This window comes from Aethalodelphis obliquidens, unplaced genomic scaffold, assembly GCF_003676395.1.
Source record: "Aethalodelphis obliquidens isolate GAN/ISIS:26980383/991018 unplaced genomic scaffold, ASM367639v1 scaffold83, whole genome shotgun sequence".
Taxonomy (NCBI): Eukaryota; Metazoa; Chordata; class Mammalia; order Artiodactyla; family Delphinidae; genus Aethalodelphis; species Aethalodelphis obliquidens.
The window spans coordinates 7,509,578-7,530,863 of NW_020838027.1; the positions used below are offsets into that span (position 1 = coordinate 7,509,578).

Below are 21,286 nucleotides of genomic sequence, written 5' to 3' on the forward strand. Positions count from 1 at the left end.
GGGGTGGGGGTGGGGGGCAGAGAGTTCATAGCCCTGAGACCAGCCATCCCCACAGGGCCGCCACCGCTCCAGCACCATGTCACAGTGAAAAGAGGAGCCGCCAACGGGAGAACCGAGAAGAGGAAGAAGAAAACTCCTTCCTTGGTTTCACCCAGGCTGTGAACTCTCCAGGGCTTTCCCAACAGAGGTGAGGGTCTGGCCTAGACAGATGATTTCAAGAAATGTGACCTGATTTCTCCCCAGATGCCTGGGCCCCTAAGCCGCCCTCTTCATGGGAGTTTGCGCAACTTTAGGGAGTGAGTGGGAGATTCCTTAGGACAGGCCCTGTGGTCTGGGGATTAAGGGCTTTGAAAGGCTGGGAGACTGCGGCAGGCATTCCTAGTGACCTGGTTCAGGGCCCCTCCCTCTTTTTATGTCTCAGTGCACCCCAACCCCAGGTTGGTATCTTAATTGGAAAATAGAGATCCCTTTGGAACTGGCATGGCCCCCTCTGGAACTGGCCCCCTCCATTCCAGGAACACAGATCTCCCAACTTTCTTGGGGAGAATTGCCTTTAAGCTGGGTCTGAATACCCTCAAGCTCCCTCTGGCAGAATACCGTATGTTAAAACAGAAAGTTCCCATCCAGGTGTCATACAGGTTAATTGTGCCACTGTCTTCTTAACATATTGCTCTTATTAACTGGAATTTCAGAAACAAAGACCTGGTTGAGATAAAGAGGCATTTATTGCGGAATTGTTAGAGCTAAAGCCTGGAGACACAGATTCAGGAAGCTCTGGAGTTGTGACCTGCCAGGCCAAAAAAATGGAGGAAGTTTATAAGAGACAAAAGCAAGAAGCCCTGGTTAGTTTTAAACCTTGTCAAGAGCTATCATTGGAGAAGCTGAGGGTGCTTGTTAAGCAAGGATTGGTTGAATTTGAAATAGTTGCATAACCACAAGGCCACAAGGCAGGAGGGGGAAACTTGAAACCAAAAGGAAGCAAGGCGGGGGGCGGGGGGGGGGGGGGGGCCTTGAAACCAAAAGAGGTGGCAGATGTTCTGTCCTTGGATCTGGTACAATACAAACAAAGTTCAAGTTCTTTAGTTCTGAAATCAGGCCCTCACTGGCCTCCCAACTCCATTTTTGTATGCTGAACTGTGATTACTCCATGATAATTTCTTTTCTTTTTTTTTACATAAATTTATTTATTTACTTTTGGCTGCATGGGTTCTTCTTTGCTGCGTGCGGGCTTTCTCTAGTTGTGGCGAGTAGGGCTACTCTGTTGTGTTGCGTGATTGGATGATAAATGATTAGGAATACAAAAAACATGAAGAAATGGGGCTGCCACTCTAACTAGATGTGTTACACAGCTGCTGCAGTAAATAACTCCCTAAATTTCATTGATAGCACAGTATATATTTACTTATAACTCAGGTAGCTGTGGAATTACTGGTCACAGGAATTACTGGTCAGAGCGCAGCTTTCTTTCCTGGAAATTCAGGGACATAAGTTTCTTTTATCTTGAGGCTGTGCCGCCACCTCTAAGGTCTCCTTGATATTTTCACCTAAATAGAGAAAGGGGAAAGCTTTTGTGAAGACATGTCTGAGCTTGGGTGTCCTCAGCCTGAAGCAGCTTGAAGCAGGATTTTGGTTCCTGACCAGAGATTGAAGTCAGGTCGTGGCAGTGAGAGGGCTGAATCCTAACCACTAGACCAGTGGCCAGCGACAAGGCCCTGGTCAGTACGGCTTTGCAGAAAATGAATTTCCACAAAGAAACGGAAAGTAGTGAAACACGTAAAGTGTTTATTAGGGAGAAAAAGAGTACGTGTGAATAGGCACACGTGGGCAGGCTCAAGAGAGAGTTGCGCCCTCATGGTAGTTTGAATCACTTTTATGGGGCATTTCTTCTGGGTTTCCTTTGGCCAATCATCTTGCTTTGCCTGGTTCTGAGTCCATATTTGGTACATCTCAGGGTTCTCCCGTGTGTGTGTGCATCTCTTAGCCAAGATGGATTCTGGCCAAGAGGCCTATGGGTAGGTTGACATCACTCCCCTTTTTGACCTCCAAAGAGCCTCTCTGAGCATGTATAGTCGGGAAGGTCTCCTTGACCTTGAAAATGAGAAATATATGGTCTCTTAGCTGGGCAGGGCTTAGCTTCTCCTCTTCATCTTGGAGTATCTGTCCACAGGGGACAAACTCCAGCTCTTCAGCCTGGGGCCCATCTATCTCCTGCCTCAAGTCCATTTCTGGAAGGTCTGTGCCCAGTGACATAGCGACATACCTCACCTTGATTCATATTCACATTAGTGAGAATTATTTCTGTGGCCACATCTAGATGAAAGGGTTGGTGGAAATGTATATTTATAATATAGAAAAAATCCTCAAAACCCAACAGCAAAAATGCAAAGACTCTAATTACAAAATGGGCAAAAATCATAAAGATACATTTCACTGAAGAGGATAAAGAGAACAAATAAACGCATGAAAAGATGCTCAACATCTTTAGCCATTACGGAAATGCTAATTAAAACCACAGTGAGAGACTACTCCACAAACCTCAGTACAGCTAAATTAAGAAACACTGACAGGGCTTCCCTGGTGGCGCAGTGGTTGGGAGTCCGCCTGCCGATGCAGGGGACACGGGTTCATGCCCTGGTCTGGGAGGATCCCACGTGCCGCGGAGCGGCTGGGCCCATGAGCCATGGCCGCTGAGCCTGCGCATCCGGAGCCTGCGCTCTGCGGTGGGAGAGGCCACCGCAGTGAGAGGCCCGCGTACCGCAAAAAACAAAACAAAACAAAAAAACCCTGACATCAAATGCAGGGAAGATGTGGAGAACCTGATTCACTCATACGTTGCTGGTGGGAATGTAAAATAGAATAGTGACTCTGGAAAAGTTTGGCTTTTTTTTTTAAAGTAAATGTACAATTACCATACAACCCAATCATAATTCTGAGTATTTATCCCAGAGAAATGAACATGTATTTCACACAAATACCTCTGCACAAATGTTTATAGCCATTTTATTCATGATAATCCAAAACTGGAAAAAAAGAAAGAGATGTTCTTTAATAGAGGAATGGTTAAACAAACTAGCATACATCCACACCATGGAATACTACTCAGCAATAAAAAGGAGTGAAGTCCATTGCTTCCCTGGTGGCGCAGTGGTTGAGAATCTGCCTGCTAATGCAGGGGACACGGGTTCGAGCCCTGGTCTGGGAGGATCCCACATGCCGCGGAGCAACTAGGCCCGTGAGCCACAACTACTGAGCCTGCGCATCTGGAGCATGTGCTCCGCAACAAGAGAGGCCGCGACAGTGAGAGGCTCGCGCACCGCGATGAAGAGTGGCCCCAGCTCGCCGCAACTAGAGAAAGTCCTCGCGCAGAAACGAAGACCCAACATAGCCAAAAGTAAATTAATTAATTAATTAATTTTTTTAAAAAAAGGAGTGAAGTCTTAATACACATAACAATTTGGATGAATTGCCAGAGAACTATGCTGAGTTAAAAAAAGCTAATCACAATATTCTATTCTCTTACCTTTCAGAGCTGCTTTCTACTGGCAGTCATCAGAATGACCAGCATTCCAAGTGTAAACGCCAAAAGAAAAACTGGGCTTGAGAAGTTTAAAACTTAAAATATAGAAAAAGAAAAGAACATACGAAAAAATATTTTTTTTACAAATGAAGTATGCTTTCATTAACTTACATCTAATTTCTTCCACCTCTCTGCCATCTTACAAGCCACTGCCATACTAGATCTCAAAGCACCATTCTGATTATTGATGCCCTATTGCATGGTCCCCAGTGGCTATATCCATGGCCATTTACTGTCTCTAATCTACCTTTATAGCACCAAACACCATTGTTTTCAATATTTAAACTTCCCTTATTGATGCACTCTACACCAGCGGTTCCCAGTATAGGCTCCCTTTTAGAATCATTTTGGTCAGGCCGGGGTTGGGGGCGGGGCGGTGGTGGGGGAACATCTCAGAAAATATGGACGCTCAAATACCACCTCCCAGAGATCCTGATTTAATTAGGCTCTCCTGGTGCGTTAGAATCATTTTTTAAAAGCCTCCTAGTGATTCAAATGTGTAAGCAGGGTATAGAATCATAATTCTACCTCGTTCCCTATAGCTGAAATAACAAGTTCGACTTTGTCTAAATCCTATCTTTCCTTTAAGCTTCAGTGTAAGTGCCGTCAACCCCCATGAAGTCTTTTCCCAAAGAGAAACACTCCCTGGCCCTTGGGCCACAAGCAGTATAGTTGGTAAGTTAGTTGCAGACCAAGTTGATGTCACACTATCATTATGGACCGTTTAAAGCCTCTCCTGTTTCACTTATCCTGCTTTAAGTCCCATTTTTGCCCCTCCATAGGCACCTATTCTTGAGCATTTGATGTGCACTATTTTTTTTAAACAGATATTGTTTCTCACACAGATATATTTAATAAATATTATTATTTTAGTATAGTGAACAGTTACGTATCACAAGATTATACTTAATTTTCGTGTAACTATAACCACCACCCTAATCGTTAAATAGGATATTACCGGCCGCACTCAAGCCTTCTTGTTCTCCTGCAAATCACTATTCCCTTCTTGCCGCCAAAAGAATCTTCTTAACCTCAGAGATTACTTTTGCTTGTTTCAGAGCTTTTTATAACTTGAACAGTTCAAGGTGTATTCTATTGTGCCTGTTTTCTTGTATTGAACATTATGTTTTTGAGATTCACCCATGTCGTTGCCTATAGCAAGAGTTTGTTCATGCTCATTGCTGAATAGTATCCCATTGTATTAATATACCACAATATTTTTCCATTCTCCTATTAATGGGCATCTGAGTTTTCAGTTGTTGGCTATTACAAATAATTCTGCTATAGCGATTTTGTGTATGTCTTTTTATGTACATATGTGTTTATTTGGGGGGGGCAATGTGACTAAAATTTCTGGATCATGGTTTAGCTATGATCAACTTTAGTTGTTATGTCAAAGAGTGTTCCAAAATTTCTATAAATATTTATACCCCCACCAACAGTGTATAAGCGTTCCAGTTGTTTTATATCATCCCTAAGAAATTATATACTGACCTTTTTCATTTTATCCATTAGAGTAGATGTTTAGTGATATCTGTGGAATATTTTCCCTGTGAAAATGTTTTTTTCTATACTAAGGTAAAGTAAATCTCATTCATGTTGACTGGTATGGCAAAATTCTGGACGTTTCACAAAATAATACTAAGGAGTAATGCTTAATAATAAAGTTACTAATAGTAACTTTTGTCAACAGGAAATGATCTTCTCCTTAGGGATTCGGTGACAATTTGTTATGGAATTTATTCAAACATCTGTTGCTATGTTTTCAAGGTCACCAATCTTTTCTCCTGCAAGTCTAACCTGCCATTAATCTAGTCAGGGAATTTTTCATCGCAAGAAATTGCAGTTTTTGTCACTAGAAGTTGGGTTTGTATCTTTTCTTAAATATCTTCTGTGACTGTACTTAATAGTTATAGAAACATTTTGATTTCCTTATCTGCTATTTGTAATATCTGTATTATTCCTGATGCTGAAAGCTCAGCCCTTTGTGCACTGGTGCTGTTAGACCTGCGCGGTCTCCTAGGAGTTTCGACTCGCCCAGGAAACAACAAGAGTCGGAAGTCGATGCAAAACGCAAGAGGTTTATTGAAGGCCGGTGCACCGGGGTTCCTTGGTCCTCACGCAGGAGGTCGAAGAAGGAACCCCTTTTGGGCGCGAATATGTCAGTTTTATAGGTTCCCACTTCCCCGTATGTAAATTATAGATTTGGTTGTGTTTTCCTGCTGATTGGTCCCGGCTTAGGCTCGGACCAGAGAGGGAACTTGTCCCCAGCTTCCTGATTGGTCTTTGACAGATACCTTTTTTACATTTTGTTTATCTCCCTCCTTCTCAGAAGGGAGCCGGACATCCTGGAAATTCACCCGTTGTCTAAGAAGCCCCTATTGTCTGGAGAGTTCTTAATCATTAGCTGGAACAATGTCCCTCGAGTCCCACAGTGCCTAATCAAATCTCAGAGACAGAATTTTGGGTGCAGTAGAAAAGAATAGCTTTATTGCTTTGCCAGGCAAAGGGGGACACAGCGGGCCCATGCCCTGAAAAACTGTGTGTCCGAATCCAGGGGAATTTGGTGTGGAGTTTTAGCAATGGTTCAAGAACTGGGGTTGCTGATAAGATTAGGGTGTGTGCAGGGACTGCACTCCTTTAATCTGGTCTCAGGTAATCTAATGAGTTTCTGTGGTTCCTTAAATCTGGCCTCAGGTGGTCTGCTCGAAGAGCTTCTCTGGTTACTTTAATCTGGAATGAAGAATGCTGACATCTTTCACTTGTTGGGGGGTTTAGTTCTATAAAGACCTTAAAGATATTGTTATGTGTATCCCTTGAGGCAGAACCAGCGCCCTGCCCCAAGGCTGCACTGTTGTTTCTTGACTGTTCCTCCCTTGTCTCTGCATCCCCTCCCTTCCCTGATTAGCAACTGTTCTAATCTGTCTTTAGAACTCAGGGAAGGTCATGGAGGCTGGAGTCTATTCCTTACAAACAAGAAATGGGGGACAGAAAGACTTCCATGCCCAGGAGTCCCACAGGGTCCTGCTCCGTTTCATTCCTGGGCCTGTTTGTATTGGCTCATTTTCTTCACATCATGGGTCATGATTTCCTGCTTCTTTGCAATCTTTGATAGCATTCCAGAGATTGTGAGTTTTTACCTTGTTGGGTATTGGATATTTTTGCATTTCTCTAAGTATTCTTGAATTTGTTCTGAGACACAGTTAAATTATTTGGAAATGGTTCTAGCCTTTTGAGTCTTCCTTTTAAGATTTGTGTAAAGGAAAAGTCTACAGTCCTTCCTAATTGGTGTTTCTTCCCCGTGAATCTCCTTTACTATGCACACAGAACTCTTCACTTCTGTTCACTTCTGGTCACCAAATGCATGAGATTTTTCCCCTAAACAAGCAATTCTCTATGACACTAGCCTGGTGTCCCACGATTTAACTCAATTCTAATACTATCAACCTGGAGATAGCATCAGATCCCACAGGTTAAGGGCCCAGTCCCACAAGATTGCTTCCCACTTCAGATGCCAGTGCAAGTAGTAGGCCCCCAGGTTACCCATAACTTCTGTTCAATTTGACTACAAATCAGAGATTACCATGACCCCCTCCTCGATTTTGATTAATTTGCCAGAGTGGCTCATAGAGTTCAGGGAAACCCTTATGCTTACCAGTTTATTAGAGGGTGTGATAAAGGATACAGATAAACAGCTTGATGAAGAGATTATATAGGGTGAGATCTGGGAGGGTCTTGAGGGCAGGAGCCTCTATCCCCATGAAGTTGGGGGCATCACCCTCCTGGTGTGAATGCGTTCATCAGTTTGGAAGCTCTCTGAATGCCATGCAATTGAGATTTTATGGAGGCTTCCTTGAATAGGCATGATCGGTGGTTAACTCCATTTCCAGCTCCTCTCCACTCTCTGGAGGATGGGGGTGGAGCTGATAATTCCAAGCTTCTGAATCATGACATGGTCTTGCTGGTGACCAACCCCCTCCAGGAACCCATCCACCCAGAGTCACCTCATCAGAACAAAAGATGCTCCTCGTGCAATTATCACTTAGGAATTTACAAGGGTTTTAGGAGCTTTGCGCCAGGAACAGGAACATTTTACATATATAAAAGATATATGTATTTTTCCTATCATCTCAATTTGTTAGAAGCAATCAGGTCACCATTTAGTCTATGGCTAATCGTTCCCCACCACTGAAGCAAGATATTTATGAGTACTCCTAAAAGGCCCCATAAATGATGAGGTTTCCCAGTCTGGCTGGTCTGAACAGGCACTATTCCCATCTGGACGGGAACACCGGATACTTCTTCCTCTAGTCATTTCATGTTTTTTTCCCTCCATCCTCATACACAAGTGCTGATCAGTACACTGCTGAATACCCAAGGGGGACACTCTGTACACCCCCAGAATCCTCTGTCTGTGTATCTCTTTCTTTTCTGATACTCTATCTGCATAGCCATTGTCTCTGAGCTTCCCCTCTTCACCTCAGGGAATCTCTTGGCATTTCTCTGGTTTTCCCCTGCTTAAATCACACATACAGAACTGTCTCTGGGCAGTAGCTGGGGCAATTGCAGGACTCACCAAATTTGTTTTCAGAAGATCACTGCCCTTCATTGATTGATGCCCAGTGATTGAAAAGGATTTTTTTTTCACACATTTTCTTTTTTTTCTTTTTAGTTGATTCAGGCAAGAAAATAAATCTGGTCCCTGTTATTCCATTTTGACAGGGAACAGAAGTCTGTGGAGTTGATCTTTTTTTTTTTTTAATTAATTAATTAATTTATTTATTTTTGGCTGTGTTGGGTCTTCGTTTCTGTGCGAGGGCTTTCCCTAGTTGCGGTGAGCGGGGGTCACTCTTCATCGCAGTGCACGGGCCTCTCACTATCGTGGCCTCTCTTGTTGTGGGGTATAGGCTGCAGACGCGCAGGCTCAGTAGTTGTGGCTCACGGGTCTAGTTGCTCTGTGGAATGTGGGATATTCCCAGACTAGGGCTCGAACCCGTGTCCCCTGCATTGGCAGGCAGATTCTCAACCACTGCTCCACTAGAGAAGCCCCAATCTTTCTAAGTTAAAAGCACTTTGCGTTTTAAAATTCTAAAGGACTTGTCAGCTTCATTTATTTCCTTTACAGCCCACTTACTGGGCGGTAGTTTTGCTTCTCTTTTAGCTGATTGTTCAGATTCAAACTGTTTCCCCTCCCAGTTCATGCTTTTGCAACTATTTCGAGAGTGCCAAGTGCTCCTGATGAAGCAGAAGCATGACTGTGGAGGAAGCTTCTTTGAAAATCTTACAGACAGAACCTACCTCCAGAGAAAGCATGGAGGAGGGACGATCTGGTAAGGTAAAATTGATAAGCTTTGACAAAACAAAACAGCTTTTATTCCACTGACCACTGACAGCAGGATAGAAATTGCACTGCAGGAATATAATTCTTCACAGTTAACCTCCATAGAAGGAGAGATGTTTTGAGGGACTAGAGGTGGGTGAGAGGACAAGTGTGTAATTGTTGTGTTGGTGATTGTGTTACTGTGTACGTTACTTAAATATTTCTGCACAGTGAATTAGGTTACAGGAGGCTAAGAGAAAAATGTTCTCTGGGTTTATTTTATTAGTCCTTGCTGGCAACCTGCACCCTGGCAAGTCACATTATGATATTAAATAACAGATCATTATATCCCAGAGTCATGGCAAACAGACAACAATGGATTTGTTTTTTTAATTTTTATTTATTTATTTAATATATCTTTATTGGAGTATAACTGCTTTACAATGTTGTGTTAGTTTCTGTTGTACAACAAAGTGAATCAGTTGTAAGTATACGAATATCCCCATATCCCCTCCCTCTTGAGCTTTTCTCTCATCCTCCCTATCCCACCCCTTTGTTTATTTATTTTTGAGGTTTTTTTTTTTTTTGGTATATCTAACAATTTGGAAATACATATACTAATAAAAGTTGCCAGTACCTACTGTATAGACAGGGGACTCAGCTCAATATTAGGTAACAACCTAAATGGGAAAAGAATTTGAAAAAGAATAGATACATGTATATGTAAAAAAACAAAATTAACCATGACACCTATTCTGTAGTCTGATTGAATCTAGTAATCATATACTTGGAATTTGTTATTTGTTAGACACTGGGCTACAAAGACAAATTGTATTTAGACCCTGATTTCAGGGTTTCATCATCTCAAGGACAGCCAAATGAGTTACTCCAATTTGATGTGATTAGTGCTACAATATATTTAATGAAACCTAGGGAGTTGGAGATGGCTTCACTTCTGAAGTGACCTTTGACCTGGTGTCACATTTTCTAGAAGAAATAGGATTAAAACTCACAATTTTAAAAGAAATATTTATTGCAGTATGGTTGCTTTACAGTGTTGTCTTCGTTTCTGCTGTGCAGCAAAGTGAATCAGTTATACATATATCCCCTCTTTCTTAGTTTTCCTTCCCAGTTAGTTCAGCACAGAGCACTGAGTAGAGTTCCCTGTGGTATACAGTAGGTTCTCACTAGTTATCTATTTTATACATAGTAGTGTGTATATGTCAACCCCAATCTCCCAATTCATGCCACCCCTCCCTTCCCCCCTTGGCATCTGTAAGTTTGTTCTCTACATCTGTGTCTCTATTTCTGCTTTGCAAATAAGTTCATCTGTACCATTTTTCTAGATTCCACATATAAGTGATATTATATGATATTTGTTTTTCTCTTTCTGACTTACTTCACTCTGTATAACAGTCTCTAGGTCTATCCATGTCTCTGCAAATGGCACTATTTCGTTCCTTTTTATGGCTGAGTAATATTCCATTGTATATTTGTAGCACATCTTCTTTATCCATTCCTCTGTTGATGGACATTTAGGTTGCTTCCATGTCCTGGCTATTGTAAATAGTGCTGCAATGAACATTAGGGTACATGCATCTTTTTGAATTATGGTTTTCTCCAGGTATATGCCCAGGAGTGGGATTGTAGTTCTGTTTTTAGTTTTTTGAGGAGCTTCCATAGTGGCTGTACCAGTTTACATACCCACCAACAGTGTAGGAAGATTTCCTTTTCTTCACATCTTCTCCAGCATTTATTGTTTGTAGATTTTTTGATGATGGTCATTCTGACCAGTGTGACCAGTGTGATGATGGTCATTCTGACCAGTGTGATGGTTAACTTCTTCTTTCTTCTTCTTGTGGGATAAGGGGCGGTGACCACTCTTAGCACTTCCTTCCTCATTCTCACCAGTGTGAGGTGATACCTCATTGTAGTTTTGATTTGCGTTTCTCTAATAATTAGTGATGTTGAGCATCTTTCATGTGTTTGTTGGCCATCTGTGTGTCTTCTTTGGAGAAATAAAAGTCATAATTTTTTGTTCAAAAAATAATTCTAACTAAGTACAAAAGTATATTTTCTTTCCTTTGGGTACAAAAGTGCCCCACAAAATTTCCTTTTGGAATCAAGGGTAAATCTGATATTCAGTGATATCATTAACTATTTCAGCTAAAATCTATTGAGGCTCATTTCTGTGTCCAAATGATTTTCTCTTTGCTTCCCCCTTTGTCTCTCTTCCTCTTTATGTCTCTCTCTCTCTGTCTCACAGGCTCTGGTGTACTTTTGTGTTTCCTCTCTCTCTCTCTCTTCCTCTCTCTCTTTCTCTCTTTCCTATTCATTCCCTGGCCCTTTGATTATGGTGGCTCTTCAGCTAGCCTTATGTCATCCTGTTTAGAGTACCTTACCAAAGTAGTTTATAAAATGTGCCTTACCAGAAATTTTCAGGAGTGATCATAAAAATGATATGAGCATTTTTTAAACATAATCATTTTAGTTAAAGAGTTTTGATTTAATGAGAACATCAGAGTATTAAAACAACATAGTGATTAGTAAAAGCATTTGTTGAAATATAGTATCTGTTTAATTTTGTTATTTATCAACATCCATGCATTAAAAAAAAAAATTGTAACCTCCTTCCCATCTCCCCAGTTGATGTTAGCTGAGAATTAATTTCTTACTGTTCTCTAAGGAGACTTTTGTTTAATAAAACCATGAATAATTATTGACTCAAAAAAAAAGTCCCTGCAGAAACTGGAACTATTGGTATATAGATCCTTTGTCATTTAAAAACCGATGTGGGTGTTTGAGGGTGGGAGTTGGAGGCTAAACCCAACCGCCAGCAAACCCTTTAGCATTTGTAGTTTATAGCAAATTTGATGAGAAAGAAAAAGAACATAGCTCACACGTGCTTGTATTTCAGTCCAGCAGAAAGAATACCTTTTACTGAACCTCTATTTTCTGCTAAAAACAAACATTTCCTTCTTTCTTCTTCCCTTCCCCTCGCCCTGAATTTTATTTTTTATCAACAGGATATTGTAGTTCCTGAAACACAGGGTTCATGCTTAATGAAAAAGGAAGTTCTTAACGTTAATGTTTTTCTAGCTAAGTCAAGTGATTACATAACCGAAACTATTTGACCAGTGCAAATGTGAAACCTATTCTTTTGAAATTTAAACTGTTCCTGTAAGTTAACTAAGTTTTCTAGAACATGAAAATAAAAGTTAAAACCAGTAGACCAGTAATATGGTTCATTTCTCTGTTCTTCTGTGAGATAATTTCTGACACCATTTTTCAAACTAGAAATTTGAAGGTTGTTGTGTTCAGAGTGTAATATAAGAGGCATACGAATTTAGAGGGAGACAAAGAAAGGACACACCAGAGGAGTGTTAGGAAGGAAGCAATTTTCCTCTGCTCTTCTGGCTGGTTTAAGAATTAAATTGACATGAGATAAATAACAGGAGAAAATCAAACAAAAGTTTAATAACATGTATACATGGGAGAGACACAGGAAAATGAGTAACAGACTAAAATGGCCAAAAACTTCACCTTAAATACTGTCTCCAGCTAATGACAAAAGATGTTGGGGGTAGTGGTTTGGGACTTCAAAGGGGAGGAAGGTCATTGACAAGGATATGGAAAAGCAAATGTTTGGTGAATAAATGTTTGCTGGGCCACACAGAGACAAGGGACACAAGAGTAGACTCTGATCTTTAGGCCATATTCAGTTTAAAATCATCACACTCACCTCTTAATCTTTGCAGATATCTCTGGTGATAGCTCTATTCCAGGAACAGGCCTTCTATCTAAATTGTTTTAGGCAGTTAGGGGGATGGTCAAAGATTCTTCCTGAGTCTTTTGGGCCTTGATGGTTTTCAGCTTGAAATAATCCACGTGCCAAAGAGACATTTTGTGGTGGCAAATTTTATTCCCCTACAAAAAAGGAGAAGAGAAGTATTAATAAGTAAGCAAGAAAGAGAAATGGAACATGAAACAAGGGAGGGTGTTAGGAGCTAGATATACGGAAATAAAGACGAAGAAAAAGGGGAGACTTTTAGAAGATTAGTAAGGGGGCAAATAGGAGATTTATTGGAGAGGTGTAAGGGGAGATGTACGTCTTACTCTTCTAACAATGAAAACAATTATGGAAGTCATAACATACTGAGTTTCTAAGACAATTTTGCTTTAACGTAGAGCCAGAAAGAATGAAGGTCGAGATTTTCTTATGGAGGCAAAATCCAAATGTCGTTGTATACTGTTTAAACAAGCCAATGCGATATTGTTTTCCCCTGCCTAGCATTTAAACTGAGGTTCCCTATCATTCTGGAAGATATACGTGAAATGTAGTGGTTAAAAGAAAGTCAGCAGGAACTTTTTCAAAGTATAGTTGACATTCAGTAAAATTCACTCTCTTGGGTTACATTTCTATGAGTTTCGACAAATACATATAATCATGTAACCACATCACAATCAAGATATAGAACAGCTCCACACCGGCCACGCCCATGCCCTTTGTAAACATTTCTTTCCCGTTCCCTCACCCTTTGGCAACCACTGATCTGTTTTCAGTTCTTACACTCTTGCTTTAGAAGAATGTCTACGGAGTCTGACTGTTTTTCACTTGGCGTAATGCATTTAAATTCATCCATATTGTACTGTGTATCAATAGTGTGGACTTAGTAAAGAGAGACATTATTCACAAGGACTCTTACAATAGGAAAAGGGCTCTAAAAAGGTTCTCATGTTATAAATAGGGCAAGAAGGGGAACAGAACACCTGTGGGGAAAGAGAGCATGAGTGTGAAGAGCAGGTGTCATTTCCAGAGTCAACACTTCTCACTTGTGTCCCAGGGACACGTGGTCATGAGCACACATGAGCTGTTATGCATCTCAGTGCTTTCTTTAGTGCTTGTTTGCATTTTCAGGCAAGCCAGAGTTTGGGGGTCTTTGGGGAGGAGAGGGCCTCACTAAAATTTATCAAGCCAAAGCAAAATAAGAAATGAAGAATTTTGAACATGTTACCGAGTGCCAGCTCACTTAGCTCGCCACACGACAGGCCAATGAATCAGAGAGGAGATGCTGAGGCAGGGAATACAACTGTACTCGGAAAGCTGGCAGACCGAGAAGATGGCAGACTAGTGTCTCCAGTAAACCGTCTTGTCAGGTCTGGATGCCAGTTTCTTTTATAGAATCGGAGGTGGTGAGGAAGTAAAGTAAAAGGGCCATCAGTCTTGCAAAACATATCCTGGAATGACCAGCCTCGGTGACGGGATGGTTAATTTCTTCTTTCTTGCAGCCATTCACAGGTGGGCAGGGTCAGATTGTCTCCCTGTGAGCCCAACCAAGGCACTTTAGTATAACATTCAGGCAGAGGGGCAGGGTTCCCTGAGGCAAACCATGATGTATGATTATAATAAGAAAAGCAACAAAAAGCAAAGGTTAAAATCAAAGAAACAGGGCTTCCCTGGTGGCGCAGTGGTTGAGAGTCCGCCTGCCGATGCAGGGGACGCGGGTTCGTGCCCCGGTCCGGGAAGATCCCACATGCCGTGGAGCGGCGGAGCCCGTGAGCCATGGCCGCTGAGCCTGCGCGTCCGGAGCCTGTGCTCCGCAACAGGAGAGGCCACAACGGTGAGAAAAAAAAAAAAAAAAAAAAAAAAAAAAAAAATCAAAGAAACAGATTGAACATGGAGTCTGATTTAGCTTTTCCCTATTAAAATTCCCCACTGTCAATTTCCATTCCACAATCTTGTGGGATAAGGGGCGGTGACCACTCTTAGCTACTTCCTGCCCTGTAGGGATGATGAGGGGTGATCGTGGAACGGAATCGATCAGCATTGGGCAGGGAATAATTCTTAGAAGTTTTAGTAAATAGTACAATTCTCAGTTATTCAGACCTGACGCTGTCCTGTTCAGTAGAACAGGACTAAGCAAGTACATTGATCCACGCTTCTCCAGCTGTAAGGAAATTGCAGTGTCAACACTTATCCTTTTTTTTGCCGTACGCGGGCCTCTCACCGCTGTGGACTCTCCTGTTTCCGGACGCGCAGGCTCAGCGGCCATGGCTCACGGGCCCAGCCGCTCTGTGGCATGTGGGATCTTCCCGGACCGGGGCACGAACCCGTGTCCCCTGCATCGGCAGACGGACTCTAAACCGCTGCGCCACCAGAGACGCCCTGATTCTTATCCTCTCATTAGCTCTTCTTTCAATAACTGGAAGATTCTCTAGGGGAAAACAAACAGTTTCTTGGGCCGTGGTTCTCATTTGTGGACCTGGACCTTTTGTGAAGGGGGTTGGCAATAGGGGAGTTGAGGTACAGCTGACTGTACAGGTTGGTTCTGTGATAAATTTAAGCTTTTCTTCCTAATACCTTCATGAGATTGAGATTATGACATTTGTATTTATAGGTAAAGACCTCCAAAGAAAACGCCTACTAATTACATCTCCTCTAATCCTGCTTTACTCTTGCATCATCATTATTATTGTCCTGACTACAATTGTGATGGTACTTTCCATTTTTTTGTCAGGTAAGTTACCTGTTCTCCAAACTTTACTATGTTCTTCACACGTTCATGTTGTCGATAAATAGTTACTGAGCTCCATTATGTGCCAGGCACTGTGTGAAGTGCCTGAGGTATATCAGTGAACAAAACACACAAAAAAATCCCTGCTCCCAGGGAACTCATATTGTAGCAGGAAGACACAGATACTATAATATAGGGGTAACAGTTTGAAGAATACAAGGGGCCAGGGTAAGCCTCCTTGAAAGGATGACTTTTCAGCAAACTTTTGAAGGTGATGAAGGAGCCATGTGGCTATATGGGGAAAGCATTCCAGGTGGCAGGAACAAGCAGAATCAAAGGAGGAATCTCCTTGGTATGTTGGAGGAAAAGCAAGGAGGCTTCTTCAGCTAAAGCAAAATGAGAATGAGGGAGAGTAATGGGCTGGGGGTCAGGGAGATAATAGCCTTATGAGTCAGTTAAAAATTTCAGCTTTGGGCTTCCCTGGTGGCGCAGTGGTTGAGAGTCCGCCTGCTGATACAGGGGACACGGGTTCGTGCCCCGTTCCTGGAAGATCCCACATGCCGCGGAGCGGCTGGGCCCGTGAGCCGTGGCCGCTGCGCCTGCGCGTCCAGAGACTGTGCTCCGCAGCGGGAGAGGCCACAACAGTGAGAGGCCCGCGTACCGCAAAGAAAAAAAAAAAAAAAAGACTTCAGCTTTTATTTTGAGTGTAGTGGGGAGGATGAGGAAGAGGGAAATTGTAGGAGAGGAATGCCATGATCTGCATTTCACTGTAGAATAATCATTTTGACAGATACTTTGAGAAAAGATTGTTAGAAGTAAAAGTAGACTCAGGAACACCTATTAGGGAAAACTTGTAGAGATCCAGGCCAGAGAGGACCGTGGCTTGGCTCTGATGGTAAAAGTGGAGGTGGGACTAGGTGTCAGAATCTATCTACTTTGAAAGTTGAGTCAACAGTATTTCCTATCAGATTGGATAAGGGAGGAAAAAGTGAGGTTATGGAACAAAAACATCTATTCTTCCCATAGCCTACACTCTGAAATCTTGCTGGTTTCAGAGCAACTAACAAGGGCCCAAATATTTTCATATATATTTAGCAGAAATATGTATAAAACAAAAAACGACATAGGAAACCCTACGTTGTATGTTTGGTACTAAAATCAATATTTGAACTGTGTTATGTTTTGTCTACTAGAAGGTGTTTTTTTTGTTTTTTGTTTTTGGGTTTTGTGTGTGTGTGTGTGTGTGTGGTACGCGGGCCTCTCACTGTTGTGGCCTCTCCCATTACGGAGCACGCGCAGGCTCAGCGGCCATGGCTCACGGGCCCAGCCGCTCCGCGGCATGTGGGATCTTCCCGGACCGGGGCACAAACCCGTGTCCCCTGCATCGGCAGGCGGACTCCCAACCACTGCGCTACCAGAGAAGCCCTACTAGAAGGTTTTATACCCCCTAAGAAATGTACCATAGTAAAATCTAGGAAAGGCAAGGAGTTTGCCTTTCTTTTGTCAAGAGTAAGAAGGACTGATACTAAGGAAGATGTGGGAAAGGGGATCTGTATGATACTAGGAAAGAGTACTACAGAAATTAAATGCTACAGAAATTGATTCCTTAAAGCCATTAGTGTCCGTGTACCCCTGGGAAGTCAGATACATAGGTACTCTGCTTGAAGTCCAGTGGACTGGTGACTTCTGTGCCTGGGATAAGACTGCTAGTGATGACTTAGGAAGGCAACAATTGAATGTACGTATTTCAAGACTGACCTCAGAGGTAAAAGATCACCATATAAAATATATATATTTATTCACATATTAGTTTCTGTAGACCATTCTGTTCCAAGGCAAATCCTCAATATAATAAAATCATTTAGGAAAAACCAACTACTGCTAGCTTGCCCTCAGCAAGTGATCATGGATCTCAATATTGTATTCTCCCAGAAACCAAAAAAAGAAAAATGATCTCAGAAAGGCCTGCTGTTTTGACAAGCAGTGAAATGCAATCATATTTCCACATATTGAGTAGCAGTTGGTATTTTATAAGTGGCTAAGGCTGGTAGCATTCCAAGAGGCATTAGAAATATTAGTTGGTAGTGCGTTACAGCTCAGCAATTCTGCACATAACCAAGAGTTGGGCAGCATCCACAGAGAGTATTTATTATGTAGCCAGGCACTTAAGAATATGTTTCTGGAAGCAAAATAAGATGATGATAAGGGAAATTATGTAATGAGTGGTGCCAAAATACGTATAAAGGAAAACTATTCATTGGGAAAAACACACACATTTGGGCATGGAAGACATTTTTAACAATTTGTCTACCTATAGAAAGTAGCTCCTGTTCAGATTTTAAGAAAAACAAAATGCTACTAGCGGAGGCCATAAAAGTACAAGAGTCTAGTTGATATTTGACCATGTTTTTCTTCAAATCCCTCATTTTGGAATTAGGTTATACCGTACCTACACATACACATGTATATATATATGTGTGTGTATATATACATATGTAAAAAAAAAGACTGACCTCAGGATGGTAAGTGGAAAAATAGATAAAAGGGATGAGAAAATGTGTTTGTTATGATTCACTGTGTCTGTCCAACTTTTAGTGAGAAACACGAAGACGGTCTCACATGTTCTGTATGTTACCTGCCCAAAAGCATGGATTGGATTTGGAAATAAGTGTTTTTATTTTTCTGACGACGCAAGGAATTGGACATTCAGCCAGACATTCTGTACCTCATTAGAAGCTGGTCTTGGTCAGTTTGAAACCGAGGAGGAGCTGGTAAGAAATATTATTGGATCATGTTCTTTGTTGAATACTTAGCACCCTGAGAAAGATATAGGCTGCATAGGGTGAAAGCTGAAAGATAAGGAAGGACCCCATTCCGGGTAGACTTGGGGGCATGGGATGCATATTAGTGCCTAATATTTGTTTGGGGTATATTCTCTGCCTGGAACCCTGTGAGACAATTCAGATACATTCTCTCATGTAATCCTCATAGCTGACCTTCAATTAGATGTATTGTTCCCATTGTACAAAGAAATATGGTAATCATGTAATTTATCATCCAAATTGGGACATTTTGGGAAGTGAAAGTGAGAATATTAATATTATGCTGGAACCACAGGCATAACCTGGGACTTTCCCAAATTGGGATGTATGGTCACTTTAATGTAATTTAGGATTAGAGATATTTGAGTGACTTAAGCTGAGAAGCGGGGAATAGTTTCCCTCCAGAGTCTAAGCTTTTCAATTATACCAGGCTGCCACCCAAAGAGAGAAGGCTGGAGGGAAGAGAGACTCAAGAGTAATATGAAAGAGACACGTGTTTTTACTTTCTGTGTTTTATAATAGAACTTCCTGAAAAGATATAAAGGCCCTTCTGACCATTGGATTGGCCTTAGAAGAGAATCACCACATCATGTTTGGAAATGGACAGACAGCACTGAATATAACGCCTCGTACGTTTTTAGTCTTCTTTTCCTTCTATTGTGTTTACATGTGGTTATGTGTGTGCGTTGTGCTTATGGGAAAATAAATTTAATAGCATGGAAGGCTTACTGCTCTATGAGGTGCAAAATAGAAATCCTTTGTATGCTCTTCCACTTATTAGCTGTGCCTTTGGAAACACTTATTGTGATTTCAATTGAAATCTTAGCATAATGATGACATTTGACATAGTTTTTCCGCTTTCATCCACTGACTTAAACTGTGCTGAAATCCCTATTTAGAATGTAGAGAGAACAGCTGATGCACAGCAGGGGTCCTACAATCCCAAAAAGCCACTGAAGCATTGATATCCACAGACCCTCAGTCCACTCTCCCAGCGGCTGCGTCCATTCACAAAAGGGAGGTCGTCAGGGAACCCGTGGGAATCCCCCCTAAATTATCTCTGGAAGGAACTTAGGAGCATACCTTGGATTCTGAACACTTCAGTGGGGGTATTTTGAATTTAACCATTACATTGGAGCAGATAAAATATAAGGGCCCTGTCGCTTCCATCAATCACAGCTAAGCCGTTTTAAGAATTTACTATTAAGTAAATAGTTTTATTTTCACACTTATATGAAACAGGTCAGGACAACACTGAAAATAATCTTCACTGAAGGCCACTGACAATGGAAGTAATCAATAAACAATCAATAATAAGAATAGAAAAGAGTTTTATTTGAGCCAAGCTGAGGAGTAGCCCGGAAGCCTGCTTCGCAGATTACTCTGAGAAACTGCTCCAGAGAAGCAGCGTTTCCAGCAAAGTTTTATATTTTATATTTAATATCTTGTCAGAACAGAGAACATTAAACAAGTCAGGGTTACATTTCTTCAAGGTTTCAAATAAAAAAAAAAAAAGGACCAGCATGTACACAGCCGGCCAGTATGGCCTTGGCCCCTGGGAAGGGAGTCTTATCATTGAATGAGGACAAGCATTGGTGTCCCAAGAAGAGGGGCATTTAATCTTTATTTTTTTATTTTTTTGCGGTACGCGGGCCTCTCACTGTTGTGGCCTCTCCCGTCGCGGAGGACAGGCTCCGGACGCGCAGGCTCAGCGGCCCTGGCTCACGGGCCCAGCCGCTCTGCGGCATGTGGGATCTTCCCGGACCGGGGCACGAACCCGTGTCCCCTGCATCGGCAGGCGGACTCTCAACCACTGCGCCACCAGGGAAGCCCCTAATTTTTATTTTTAACATGGTCATTCTTTACTTCTGGTCAATGTGCCCTTTTCTTTAATAATTAAAGCGGATGTACAAATGTATGTTTGATAGGCCACATTTTAGATAGCATAAAATTCAAGTTAACTCATGTATAAGCCAGAATGACTTCCCCATATCTCAAAATGTGATAATTTCTTTTATCACCGCTGATGGCAGCAGTTCACTTGGCTACAACAGCAAGCACTAGTTAAATACCTGATAAACAACATAACTGGATTTGGTATGGACGATGATAATCTTCTGATATTCAAGCAGGGACTCTGAGAATAGAAAAGGAACGAAATACAGACGTGGTATATATTTACGAAGAAGCCGTATGAATGACAGGTTTTCACTTTTCTCTTGTTCACATGAAAAATACCTGGAGTAGGGGTGCTGAAGAATACAGAGGAGGAATGAATGTAGATGTCTGTCCAACCTATGCTTTTTTAATATTTTTGTGTTTGGTTTTAGGTTTTTTATCAAAGGAGTTGGGGAATGTGCCTACCTGAATGACATTGGACTTAGTAGCGCCAGGAGCTACACAGATAGAAACTGGATTTGCAGCAAGACAAATAATAATGTCACCGTGGAGTTAAATACTTTAAGGACTTTTTAGGGAATTTCACGCACCATCTCCAAGAGATGCATTATAAATTGTTATATACAGCTGCTGCTGTATTTCTTGGCCTGCCAAAAATATTAACAATGTGCATTTATAATCCTTGTTACCAGCAAAGAGGCAAGCTATCCTTGAATGATGTAATATAGGGATTTGGAAGAGCATGCTTCTAAACTAAGTGGGTGTTAAGAAATATGAGCTGATATTTGTATTTTGAACCCTATAAATATGAACGAGTTCCTCCTTTTCTGTACAGACAGCCCTGTATTTGTACACATGGGACCATAAAAATGACTATGACAGCTGAAACCATGCAAAATGATTTTAATAACCAATGAGAAAAGATACAATTGGTTGACACATTCAAAATTCTCTTACTGTCAGTTAAAAATATATAGGGAAATTTTAAAAAGCACTAAGACTAGGGACTTCCCTGGTGGTCCAGTGGCTAAGACTCTATGCTCCCAATGCAGGGGGCCTGGGTTTGATCCCTGGTCAGGGAACTAGATCCCACATGCCACAACTAAAGATTCCACATGCCGCAACTAAAGATTCTGCATGCCTCAACAAAGTT

At 41.7% G+C, this 21,286-nt stretch overlaps 1 protein-coding gene and 1 long non-coding RNA gene across 2 annotated transcripts; both read left to right on the forward strand.

The window, feature by feature from the left end:
* The first annotated feature begins 6 nt into the window (after nucleotides 1–6).
* Nucleotides 7–4,867, forward strand: LOC113612881 (uncharacterized). The gene is made up of 2 exons (XR_003430005.1): nucleotides 7–187; nucleotides 3,528–4,867. It is a non-coding gene; the product is annotated as an uncharacterized LOC113612881 (long non-coding RNA).
* A 3,910-nt stretch (nucleotides 4,868–8,777) lies between these two features.
* CLEC2D (C-type lectin domain family 2 member D) lies at nucleotides 8,778–21,081 on the forward strand. Its single transcript, XM_027093129.1, has 5 exons — nucleotides 8,778–8,907; nucleotides 15,296–15,415; nucleotides 18,008–18,183; nucleotides 18,757–18,863; nucleotides 20,565–21,081. The coding sequence occupies exons 1-5, from the start codon at nucleotides 8,829–8,831 to the stop codon at nucleotides 20,707–20,709; spliced, it is 627 nt and encodes a 208-aa protein (XP_026948930.1). The 5' UTR covers nucleotides 8,778–8,828; the 3' UTR covers nucleotides 20,710–21,081.
* The last annotated feature ends 205 nt before the right edge of the window (nucleotides 21,082–21,286 follow it).